This window comes from Loxodonta africana, chromosome X (genome assembly GCF_030014295.1).
Source record: "Loxodonta africana isolate mLoxAfr1 chromosome X, mLoxAfr1.hap2, whole genome shotgun sequence".
Lineage (NCBI taxonomy): Eukaryota > Metazoa > Chordata > Mammalia > Proboscidea > Elephantidae > Loxodonta > Loxodonta africana.
The window spans coordinates 136,887,672-136,901,208 of record NC_087369.1 but is presented as its reverse complement, the minus strand read 5'-3'; the positions used below and the strand labels follow the sequence as shown (position 1 = coordinate 136,901,208).

Sequence of the window (13,537 nt, the reverse complement as noted above, 5' to 3'; positions counted from 1 at the left end):
AGTGGGTAGATGGCCCAGGGATACTGCTAAGTATTCCACAGTACACAGGACAGCCTCTCAAAAAAAGAGTTGTCCAACCTGAAATGTCAACAGTGCCGAGGTTGAGAAAGCCTGCCACAAACCATCTCTCCCCCTGACTGTTCAGATTCCCATAGTTTCAGTCTTCTGTATATCCTAAAAAAAAAAAAAAACTAGAACAGTGAAAAGATGGAGGGAGATAGGAACAAGAAAAAGGAAGGAAGTGGATAAGAAAAGTTTGGTGAGGTAGAAAAAGCCGTCACATCCCATTTGTACTATCCTTGATCCAGCCCCTCATTTCAGCTCCAAAAGCTCAAATTTAACAAACATCATTTTGTAGAAGACACCAGAGAAACGAATGAAAATACTGAAGAAAAAAAGTGGCAAACATTACTGGCATACTACTAAGGGACAGAAGCATGAGGAAGAGATTAATTATTATGTAAATGCCTTTATTTGAACTAATACATTGCTACCCGATTACATCACTTTTCAGAGTTAGAGTAACAGTATGATCTTGAAAACTACAGCAAAAAGCTTGACACAGCAAGAGTACATTAAGTTCTACATATATACTTTTATTTTTTAGTGACCACATCTCCTTGTTTTAGGTGTAAAATTAAAAAAGTATTGTACACTTAGCATACTTGGCCTACTGCATCCAGCTAATTTCTGAGTCCTCTCTTTCCTGAAAAGTGTCATACTCAACAGCATTTTAAATTTAAAGAGAGAGCTTGATGATTACAGGTTTAACAAAAAGAAGCATGTACTGAACCAAGTATTTGAAGACAAAATAGACCAATTGTTTATAGCTTGGGTGGTGGGAAGATGCAAATTTAAGGTACACTTCTCCTCTACCTAAAATGTATGTTTTTTTTTTACTTACTTGAAGATCCCTTAAAAAAAGTAGCAAAATCAGCAGTCTTGTTTAATGTAATCAAAATATTCTTAAATGTATAAAAAAGGATCATGTAGAAAGAATACTGTAAAAAGATACTGATTTTTAAGAATAAAAGAATCTGAAAAAGCTTCTTTTACATTCTGCATAGCCAGTTACTTCTGCAAACTTCCAGTACTACAAAGATAAGCAAAGGATACTCATATCCACATACCCTCCGACCAGAGTTCTCCAATAAGAACTCGCACACTGGATGGAAAGGAAAATTACTACCTAATAATATTCATATCCAATCATCTAAGCAAGTCTCAAGAGGTGGATACTCTAAGAGGGGAAAAAGGTACATAGAGAGAAATAACATACAGGAACAGGAAATGTCAAAGGCAGCAATCTAGGAGGAGAGAGTAAAATGGTTTGGTTATGAGCACATTTCAGGTGTGCCTGACAAATCCAACACTGACTATGGGAAAGAACACTTGTTTTTATTGAAACTCTTTCCCCCGAGGGCTCCGATGACCTTGTCTCGTTAATCAAAACTACAAAGTCCTTTAAATGACCAACATTCTTAAGCCATGAGCACTTCAACTTGGAAACAGCTGACCTGCTAATCATGCACCTGGGAGCAAGGTTGTTTTTTTATTCAGACTGGTTATTTTACACTCTCTTCATTCCCCTACCCATCAAGCATGCAAACACGGTCATGACCATCTTGGGCTTTACTTCCACAAGATCTTCGGGGAGAGCGTACACTCTGGCTCCAATTCTTCTAGCCATTGACACGGCATACCTAGTTTTTGAGGAAACAAAATTGACATTTTTGTCAGCTCAAGGAGACAATCTGAAACATCTATTTCATCTCATATAATCATGTGTCTGGCTTGCAAGAATTCTATACCAAACATTAAATCACAATGAGTTCATTTTTGGGTCTTATTTTCTATTTTGTTGAGGAGTTCACTTTGAAAGTTATACTAGGTGTTCGTGTTCTGTTACCTGGTACTGATAATTTTTATTCATTCCCTTCTCTAGTATAAAATGAGAATTAAGCTTGGAACGCTGACTTCATAGGGAAGTGAAAAAAATTATATATAGTTACCCAGGCTGGCCATACAATCAGTAATGTTGGTATTCTCATTGAGTATGTCATAATAGACGCTGTCATATGATCTTAGAGCTATTGGGTGGAAGTTATGCCAGACGCAAAATTCAAGTTGCTGAGGTAGATACAGTGAATACTTTCAAATATTCAAGAGAGGGGAGAGCAGTCTACAAGGTACGGGGACAGAGTGGCCTGACCAAGGAAAGGAAATGGTAGAGAAGGGAAGAAAGAATTGACATGTCCAACTAGGGAAATTTACAGGATCATATCTCAACTAATACATGAAGCATTTCTAGGTGTTTTGTAACAAGACTCTTTAAAGATTATTAAACCATTAAGTTGTTGGAAAGAGAAGTTTCAAGATTTTTAAAAAAATTGTAGCTGTTAAATCATTATCATATATGCTGCATATATTTCTCAAGGAAGGGACAAACGATGTGCCTAACTCTGAAGCTTTGCAGGAATGCTTCTTAGCTATCCTATGAAGCATTTCAGTGTATACTAGTAAAGCTTTCCTGGGTCACTCCTGAAGCCAAGCCACAGTCTAGGTCTTTGGTGAAGAAGGGAAGAGATAGGTGTAAAAAGACCTTCTCAATATTGTTGAAATGCAAGACATACTCTTCTGCTGAAGATTAACAAGCATTCTAAAATCTGGTGACTGAACACTACTCTAAAGCATGAATATCCTTAGGTCATTTTTTTCCCTGGTATAAGTTTTGTAGCTCATTTGCATTAAAATATACACTACACATTCAGGTCACCAACAAATACATAAAAAGATGCTCGGAATCATCAGCCTTTAGAGAGATGTAAATCAAAATTACAATGAGATACCATCTCATCCCTGCAAAAAAATGGCTACAACAATTAAAAAAAAAACCAGAAAACAATAAATGCTGGCGAGGCTATGGGGGAACTGGAACTCTTAAACATTGCTGGTGGGATAATAAAATGGTACAACAGCTATGGAAAACAGTATGGCGCTTCCTCAAAAAACTAGAAATAGAAATACCTTATGATCCAGCAATCCCACTCCTAGGTATATATCCTAGAGATACAAGAGCAGTGACACGAATAGACATGTGCACACCTATGTTCATTGCAGCATTATTCACAATAGCAAAAAGATGGAGACAATCTAAGTGCCCATCAATGGATGAATAGATAAACTATGGTACACACATACAATGGAATACTATGCAACTATGAAGAATGAGTTTTCAATACATAACATGGATGAATCTGGAGGACATTATGCTGATGTAATTAGTCAATTGGAAGAAGACAAATATTGTATGGTCCCACTATTATAAAAAGTAAAGAATAGACATACACACAGAAAGCAAAGTTCTTTGATGGTTTGCAGGGATGGGAGGAGAAGGAGGGGGAATCATGTTCTAGATAGTGGACCCTTGTTATTTTTGGTGATAGGAAAGACAAGACCAAATATGGGTGCAGTCAGCACAACCTGACCCGAGGTAAATATACTAAGAAGTACACAAGAAAAAGAGATAATATCAGTAAATACTATAACCTATACAATTTTGCAACAACAGTAAAAACAACCAAAACCATGTGTGTGGTTATGTAGGTATATCTGGATGCATATATGTGTATATAAAGGCATATGTGAGTAAATACCCATGCATGTATAGGTCTGTTTATGCCATATATTAGAGCCCTTAGCATTATTCCTATTTTTTCTTACATGATATTTATAGTTTTAGGTTTTAGATGTAGGTCTTTGATCCTCTTTGAGTTAGCTTTTGTGTATGGTTTATAGGCATATCAGTAGGCATATGTATATATATGTTTATGTGTGCTATATATACGAAAACCAAACCGCTGCTGTGGAGTGGACTCCGACTCATAGCGACCCTATAGGACAGAGTAGAACTGCCCCGTGGAGTTTCCAAGGAGTGGCTGGTGGATTCAAACTGCCGACCTTTTGGTTAGTAGCTGAGCTCTTAACCCCTGTGCCACCAGGGCTCCAATCCTGTGAGTTATTTGGCTATGTCTAGCAATCCTCTGTTACTGTGCACCCTATGTGGTTTGTTATATATGTGGAATATATGTGCTGCATATATATCCACATATATAACAAACCACATCGGTTTACTGAGTCAAAAGGCTCGGGACCATAGTCTTGTGGTACAACTCAGTCAAATGGCATAATAACATAGTTTATAAAGATAATGTTCTACATCGTAGTTTGGTGAGTAGTGTCTGGCGTCTTAAAAGCTTGCAAACAGTCATCCAAGATACAGCTATCGGGTTTTACTCCTATGGAGCAAAAGAGAATGAAGGAAATCAAAGGCGCAAAGAAGAAACTAGTCCACAGGACTAACAGCCCACAGGAACTACAGCCTCTTCTGAGACCAGAAGAAGTATATGGCGCTTGGTTACCACCACTGACCGTTCTGACCGGGGGCACAATAGAAGATCCCAGAAAGAATGGGAGAAAAATGTAGAACAACACTCAAAATCCTAAAACAGTCCAGATCTACTGGATCAATAGAGACTAGAGGAACCCCTGAGACTACTGCCCTAAGATAACCTTTGAAATAGGAATTGAAAATATTTCTGCAGGCCACCTTTCAGCCAAATAATAGATTGGCTTATAAAATAAACAGTATCATCCATAAGTAATGTGCTCCGTTAAACAATGAACTATATGAGACCAAAAGGTCAACATTAAACCAAAAGCAAAGATGAGAAGGCAAGAAGGGGGAAAGGAAGCTAGATCGGTGGAAACAGAACAAACAGAATAGAAATAATGAGAATGATGACACATTGTAAAAATTATAACCAATGGCATGGAACAATCTGTATAAAAATTGCTAAAGGGGAACCTAATTTGCTGTGTAAACTTTCACCTAACACACACTCAACAAAATCTTACTAAATATATATATATATATATACTACATTATTTCTGTAATCCACTAAAGCAACAATTAATCAAGCACCTACTAGGTGTCAGGTACAATGCTAAACCCTTTACTTACATTTTTTCATTTAATCTTTACAAAACCTCTAAGGCAAGTATTATTGCCCCCATTTTACTAATGAGGAAACTGAGACTCAAAGAGGGTTCTCCCAAGTGACAAGACTCCTACATGGCAGAGCCTGAATTAGAATTCTTATCTGCCTGGCTGTAAAGCCTGTGCTCGATCCGTGATACTGTGCAGGCTCCCTTACTTGGCATTATTGTGCTTGTCATCTTCTGTGAGGTTGCCGCTCTTAACGAGGTCATAGTTAATACAACCTGGCTGGATGGCATCAATTAAATCCACAACTGCCAAACTGGAGCTGATCGTCTTGTCCTAGTGTAAAAGGATAACGAACATGAGAATTTCACTATGTACAAATTGCTATGTCATTACCTACACAAAGTGCCAAAAACAAAGCCCAGCCAATTAGAAGAGAATCCTGTCATTAGTTCAACAGTAATTCTCACTCATGAAGAAACCAAAGGTTGTTTTTCCACATTGTACATATCTAGCAGATGCAACGTTCAACAGTTAAGGATTCTTACCTTAAAACTCTGAATGGAAGTTGATTTTCCAGCTTCCCTCAATGTTCTGTTCACCCAGTTTACAATGATGTCGTCATTAGCTTTTTGACCCTCTCCAAGATCTTCCAGGACATTGAGGGTATATCTAAAAGAAGCAGCAGGAGAAAAGACCACAATCTACTTTAGGAGAAAAAATGGAAACATTACATACCCGTTGCTATCAAGTCGATTTCGACTCATGGTGACCCTGTGTGTTACAGAGTAGAACTGCTCCATAGGGTTTTCTTGGCTGTAATCTTTACAAAAGCAGATCACCAGGCCTCTCTTCTGTGGAGCTGTTGGGTGGGTTTGAACTGCCAACCTTGAGGTTAGTAGTCGGGTACAAACTGTTTGTTCCAGCCAGGGACCTACATTAGAATGATATTTTGGCTTCCATTTCATTTATTCCTTAGGTTTGAAAGACTAAAGATTCCATGGAAAAAATTCACACTACATGAAAAAAATATTTCAAATAGTGGTGGCTTGCCACTGATGTCTTCTTTGTGGTGACGGGAGGAAAGATTTGTGGTGCTTTAATGAGCAAGCCCATCAGTCTACCACAAGCACATTTTGTACTATTCCAACAGTGGTAATGACTTCAAATAAGCTGTGCTTTGGCTGGTACCCAGACATAATGAATGCTCTTCTGCATTACAGTTAAGAGATGTTGTTTCTAATGGATATATGGGGATGCTCATAATTTTTTCTGGCAATTTCTTTACTTACTGACACTAAATGAGGCTTTAAGTCTCCATATCAGGCTTCCTATGAAAAATGGAATACTCACAGCTCTGCTGCCTAACTTACTCGGAGCCATCTCCCACTGAATCAGCCATATAAATATTCATCATTTAAGCTCACTTCTGGGCCCTGGTGGCACAGCAGTTAAGTGCTGGGCTGCTGATCGAAAGGTCAGTGGTTCAAACCCACCAGCTGCTCTGGGGGACAAAGATGCGGCAGTCTGCTTCCATGAAGATCATAGCCTTGGAAACCCTATGGAGCAGCTCTACTCTGTCCTATAAGGTCACTATGAGTCAGAGCTGACTAGAGAGAAATGGATGTTTTTGGAAGGTCACTTCAGAGTAGAAATATAATAAATTTCAAAGCTGTAGTCATTGACGTGTTTGCTTAAAAATAACAGTTAGATCCCACACCTGCATTAGAGTAAAGCTCTAACATTGTGCACTATACCTTCTCATCAGCTGCCAGACTAAAGCTAAAGTCAGGGTTTGGTTTCCATCATTCAAATCTTGCCCTCCAATGCCAACCAGTGAGAATTTGGCAGGATGCTTCCCTAATTCAACAGCATAGTTGCAGTTTTCTAGCTGTAAACACACAAATATAAGTGGTTAAAGATTTTCATTTGTTTAATCTGCACACGTGTGTGTGTGTGTGGTGCTAAGTGCTTAAAAAAAAAGTGCTTAGGACACAAAAATAAATAAGACACAGTTCCTGTCCTCAAGAAGCGGAGTGTCAAGAGTTTTCAGAACTAAAAACAAATTGAGAGCCCTGGGATATCCTTTCAGCTTGGAAGTCAAACCACTCCTGGAGGTCACCTTTTAGCCAATTGACAGATTGGCTTGTAAAAGAAATACTCTCTGCCATGACTACTGTGCTTCTCTAAACAATCATCTGAATGAACCAAACGGTCAACATTTACCCTAGACCAAAGATGAGAAGGTAAACGGGGACAGGGAAGTTGGATGAATGGAATCAGAACCCAAATGGGAAGAAAATGCTGACACATTGTGAAAAAAGTAACCAAAGTCACTGAACAATAAACATAGGAATTGTTAAATGAGAACCTAATGTGTTTATATAAACTTTTACCAAAAACACAGTATTAAAAAAAATAAGAATAAAAATACTCTATAACAACAACATGTAGCGACTTAATGAAGTATCTACCTTTTTCATGTTGGCTCCAAGTTTCGGGTATGGAGGTTTATTAACTTTACTCCAGTCAACAGGAACTTTAATTCGTTCATACAACTGTAAGATTACCAGGGCATCTTGCAGGTCACTAACAGATTTAAAAATAATTTAATCAGTGTTTTCAGACAGCTGGGCTTTTGCTTCCCTTAAGAAACAATACACTACACTGTCAAACAAAACAGATAAACCCCAACATTCATATTTTCTATCAACCTGTGCTGAAAATAGAGCTAAGACCATCCTATTCACTTAATAGTGTTTACTGAGAGCTTATTGTGAGCAAGGCACTATTCTAAAGGCCAGGCACACAGGACATAGATCTCTGACATACAGTCAGAAAGATAAGACAATAAACACATACGTGGATAAATACATAATTTGATTTTGGGGTATATGTAAGTACTACAAAAAAAGAACTAGATCTATAGAGCCTACAACAACACACATGAGGGACGTGCTTCATAGTTCCATTATGTATACAAGACTAATGCACACACCAGCCCAAAAGCAAAGACAAGGCAGGAAGGGACAGGTAAAGTGGATAAATGGAAACAGGGAATTCTGGGTGGAAAAGGGGAGAGTGTTGACACATCGCTGGGTTGGTAACCAATGTCACAAAACAATTTGTGTGTTAACTGTTTAACGAGAAACTAATTTGCTCTGTAAGCTTGCACCTAAATTACAATTAAAAAAAAAAACTAGGGTTAAAGTTAGAGAGTGACAAGTTGTAGTCAGGAAGTCTCCCTGAATTGGTGGTTTGAATACAATTTAAGGGAGCAAGCCTTGAGAGATGTGGGCAAAGAACATTCCAGGTTGAGAAAACAGCACAAAGGCCCTGAGGCATCATGGATATTCTCCCTAAGGTATTCCCCAGTCTCTGTCTCATGACAAAAGTATCTGTTCCCTAGGGAACTAGAGAGACGTTTATATGTTGTATCAGTTACAGTTAAGGATCCTGTAAAGAAATAATGTGGGCTTTCACGTATTAGGCAAATAATGGTGGAAGTCATCACTCTAAATTTTCTAATATAAATACTTGCTACAAAGTAACATCTAGAAAATTTTTAGAGCTGTAATCATCTGTGTAGCATCCATTCATGATGCTCATAAATGTTTACAATAGTAGTAGGAAGGCTTACGCGTAGAGATGGTTTACGTGGGGATTAACACCGAGAGAGTTCATCCAGTTACGGAAGGTTCTTTCTTCACGAGTTTCTCCTATTAAAAATAGTCACAAAATTTATTTTGAAATACCTTATGTACATGAGATTATTTTACCTGCTCTATTCAGATCTACAAGTTTTCTCCTACATGAATTCCAGCACATTCTATCTAGATTAATTTTATCTAGATATATATTTGCATTTTTGTTTTGTCGAGTTTATGTTAAAATTAGAGAATATACACTTAAGCAACTCAGAGGTTTATGAACTTTTGTATCACCTCCTCTCACTAATCCTTCAATATCTCCTTTAAATCCCATACCTCAAAGTAACCAATGTTATCAGTTTAGTTTATATTTAAAAATTTTTTCTATGTTCATATGAACCTACGCTCATACAAATTTAAGTTTTCCTTCTAATTTTCACCGTTTTTTAAAAAACTGTAGGGAAAATATACACACCCTCTAACCACTTTTAAAATACCGAACTATACATGATTACTGCTTTCACACGCTTATGTTAACGGAACGAATTACCTGAAAAACTTCAAAAGCACAAAAGTGAAAAATTTTATAGTTATGCCATCGGACATGCAATGAACTAACTGCATTTGCCGATTTTCAAACTATTATACTTCATACACATATAGTCTGGAAAACATAAACTCTGGCTTTCCCAAACCTAAACAAATAATTACCGTATATTATAAAAATTTTTGAGGAGGTATGGGTGAGAAAAGCTAGGGCTTGTTCCAATTACTCTGACTGTGGAATAATGAAATATATATATATATAAAATACAAATATATGTACTGTAAATGTATAGGTCAAATTTTATGCACATGTGAATTTTTCAGGTAAGAGGTTTAAAAAGTGGGTTAACCTTCAGATATTAAAACAAACCAAGCCATTGGTTTACTAAATGGTCTTAGGTGAAGTGAACATAGACAATTTGACTTTTTTAAAAAGTTCATCACTTACGCCAACTTCTAGCAGATATTTGCTTAAGGAAACTGGATAAAGAAACTGAGTAAGTCAGTTTCATTAAGTAAGTGAGAAATCATCATATAGTCCCAACATGAGAATTCGAAAAACCTTTATTACCTTCTAATAGAGTCCAGTCAATATCTTGGTTCTCTGGCTTCGTTAGTGCCGGGTATTTATTAAACAGGTTAGCCACAAAGGCTAAGTTCAGTTTGGGGTTTCCACTGACAACATCAGCAGGGGTAACAAACTGTCTGCAACCTAATTTGTCTGCTTGTTGAAGCATACTCTCAGCTCTCTTCAGATCATCTGTTTCCTGTTTAAGTAAAATAATAAGACTTTTTTTTAAAAGGCCATACTAAAAATACAGAAATGCTTCCCTACCATGATCGGCTGTATATACAATTCTACTTTCACTTAGCCAACATATGGTACTTATTAGAAAATTGTTTTGAATGCAAAAAAACAAAACAAACTTGGCCATGCTGGATATGCAGTACCTTGAAAATACCCTAGATGGCGCCAAATCATTTAGCTGACTAAAGGACACATTTAACTCAATTGGGATTGTATCTGTTATTCTCTGATACCTAAATACATCAAGAAAGCTAAAACACTTCAGATTTTTTAATTAGGTGCTGAAGTAGGTGTAAAACTGAGAAAAATGAAGGACATCGTAAAACAACGGAAAAGCACGAGCAAAGGCTCAATGTGAGTGGGGAAGACTGAGGCACTTGGATGGTGGCAGGATGTGAAAGGTTGATGGGCGTCCAGAGTAGTCGGAAATAACACTGGCTAGGATCTGTTTTTAGGATCTGTAGGAGTGATGGGAGTCCCTGCATGGTGCAAATGGTTAACGTGCTTGGCTGTTAACTGAAAGGTTGTCATTCAAGTCCACCCAGAGTTACCTCAGAAGAAAAGGCCTAGCGATCTACTGAGAAATCAGCAGTTGAAAACGCTGTGGAGCGCAGTCTTATTCTGATACACACGGGGTTTTCACGAGTCAGAGTTGACTCCACACCAACTGGTTTAGGAGTAGTGGAGAAAGACTGTGTAGGGCCTTAAATGTTAAGCCAAGCATTTCAAGCTGAATTTTACAGTCAATGGGGGAATCCTTGAAGGATTCTGAGGAGAAAACAAACGTGTGTTTTAAGATCAGTCAGGGAGGACTGACTGGAGAAAGGCTGTATCAGAATCACAGAGACTGTTTAGAATACTGATGCCATTTACCCAGGCATAAGATCACCTGGCTAGCCATCTCAGACAAGCTTCCTTACTGCACAGAATGGGCACTTAACCCAACCAAGAGTGAAATGAGCCCAAGAGTTTTACATTTAACATACGGACAGAAACATAAGCACCCAAGTCAGTTACAAATTCAGCACTGGTAGGAGCAGCGTACGTGGTTTAATCAGTATAATCCCAGTATAGGCTGGGCATGTGGATTTCATTAATTACGAGAATGCATTCCATATCTGGTGGTAAAAAGAACCACGGAATCCTAGAAAATTAGAGCTGAAAGGAATTTAATGGTCTAGTCCAACTTCTTACTTCATAGATGAGCAAAGTCGGATCCAATTTTGGGAAGGAACTCGTCCAAGGTCACTGAACAAATTAGTGACAACCAAGAACATGATCAATGGCAATGGCTCCCCAAATTGGAATGCATGGATCAGAATTTTGTAAACATGTTCACACTACCCCTAATGGAGGGATATTATAGCCGTACATATGAATATGTATTCATTAAATCTACTACTGTGGTGATATTCCAAATACTTAGAAAAGGTTAGCCCCTAAATTCTGCTTATATTTCACTTCTTCCATGCTTGGCTTGGATGGCGCTTTGAATATTTTAAATCATCATATAAACCAATATCATCATGATTACGGAACTCACCGATAAACCATCAAAATAAATCAAACCAAATCTTTTTACCTCTAAATTATACGCAGAGTAATAAATTTCAAAAATAATGCTTAAAATTGTCAACACCACTGACTGCAATTAAAAAATTCTTTTATTTGTAAGAAATTGACAAACATTTTGCAAGACTGTAGAAATCAAAAGAATACCTATACTTACGTTGAAACCTGACATGTTAATATCTATCCGTGGTTCACCTTCCTTTTGTCCTTTTGGTGCAATTTGATTGAGAAGATGGAAATAGGCTTTGGAATCCTACAAATGAATTGAAAATGTCAGTGGGATCATATTTACAAAGAATGAATGTATCCTACTGTCCCACATTTGGAAGGATATTTGCATTGGATTTTCTAAGAATATATGGCACAAAGCTCTGTCTTCTATTTTAACAGTCCTTTTCCCCAGGAAATCCCATCAATCTGGCCTTAGATCTGTCTTGAATGGAGATGAACTGGATTTTGATGTGACTTTATGATTTATTGAAGTCATCAATATAATAATGTTTGTAAACACAAAACTAGTTCTGTACCTTCACTGAATTACTGAAGTCAATAAGCTCGATAGATAAAACGAGCAAGAAAAAGAAAGCAGAAGAGCAGAAATCCAGGAAGCATAAGGAGAGAGAAAATAAACAGGTTACATCATTGCAAAGCATTAGATATACCATAACCTGTGGAGAAGAGATCAGTTGTATTAACCAAAAAAACAAACAAAAAAAACCCATTGTCGTCAAGTTGATTCTGACTCACAGTGACCCTATAGGACAGAGTAGAACTGTCCCATAGGGTTTCCAAGGAGTGCCTGGTGGATTCCAACTGCCAACCTTTTGGTTAGCAGCTGTGGCTTTTAACAACTATGCCACCAGGGTATCCAGTTGTGTTAAAGATGTATTTAATTGACAAAACGTTTTATATGAGAAGCATTTTCAGGTGGTGAAATATCATTTAACCCTTTATGAATCTGAATACACGTAACAAAACAAGCTTTTTTTTTTTAAGCCACGGAACTCTTTCTTCACTTGAAAGTTTACTTGGAATCCCGATACGTAAAGCAAGGTGGAGTTGTTCATGTTGGGGGTGGGATGGGTCAATCTGTGGTGTGTGGTCACTCCAGAGAAAACAGCTTGAAAACCACTGGACTAATGCAAACACTTGTATTAAGTGTCGTCAGACACATGCCAAGTAAAATTCTGCCTCTCTAGAATACCAGAGAATAGGAAACCTTTGAGTCAAGAGTCCATAACTCTGCCTCATGCCTTATGAAGACCACCTTCCCAGCTATAGTAGCTTTCTATTAATGGGCCTTGAAAATCTAGAGAGACATAAAGGAGTGTGAGACTATGTGCATTCTAATCCCCTGGGGAATTTCCTCAATACACAAATTACTGGATCCAACCCAGATCTGCCAAATCTTACTCTCTGAGAGCTGTTCAGGAAGGTGCACTCTCAACTAGCTACCCAAGTGAGTTGACACACAGTATCATAAATGGTTCTAGGAAGGATGGAAATCAGGTGAGTGAAAGCCATTTCAGAACAATTCATGAGATGCAAACTCAAATCCTACCATGAGGAGGCACCGGACGCACCTCTTTCTAAGGAAGAGTGCACTGCAGTTTTGAAAGTCCTTTCACTTAGAATTACCTGGTAGAAGTACATAAGCAATGCATAATCTAATCCTATGCTTCTGAGAACTAAAACCCATTGCTATTGAGCCGATTCCAACTCATAGTGACCCTAGAGGACAGAGGAGAACTGCCCCCATAGGATTTCCAAGGAGTGGCTGATGGATTCCAACTGCCGACATTCTGGTCAGCAGTCGAGCTCTTAACCAGAAGAAGAGGTAAAAAACGGACCCGGCAGAGTCAGCATTAACAATCCTGAAAGAGGGTTTACAGGTGAAAAATTGAACTTGGATAAATTGGAAGTTACTTTTCCTATTACCAGCCAATCCTTTGCTTT

The 13,537-nt window shown here is 37.9% G+C and overlaps 1 protein-coding gene across 2 annotated transcripts in view; it reads right to left on the bottom strand.

Annotated features, from left to right (window-relative positions):
• Positions 1-453: 453 nt before the first annotated feature.
• PLS3 (plastin 3) overlaps positions 454-13,537 on the bottom strand; it is a 93,512-nt gene continuing 80,428 nt past the window's right edge. For both annotated transcript variants that reach the window (XM_003414792.4, XM_064278687.1), the window contains 8 exons: positions 11,739-11,834; positions 9,773-9,968; positions 8,646-8,724; positions 7,480-7,594; positions 6,763-6,896; positions 5,554-5,677; positions 5,217-5,341; positions 454-1,703 (listed from right to left, as the gene is read on the bottom strand). In XM_003414792.4, coding sequence (XP_003414840.1) covers positions 1,571-1,703; positions 5,217-5,341; positions 5,554-5,677; positions 6,763-6,896; positions 7,480-7,594; positions 8,646-8,724; positions 9,773-9,968; positions 11,739-11,834 — 1,002 coding nt within the window. In that variant the 3' untranslated portion in view covers positions 454-1,570. The remainder of the gene's footprint in view (positions 1,704-5,216; positions 5,342-5,553; positions 5,678-6,762; positions 6,897-7,479; positions 7,595-8,645; positions 8,725-9,772; positions 9,969-11,738; positions 11,835-13,537) is intronic.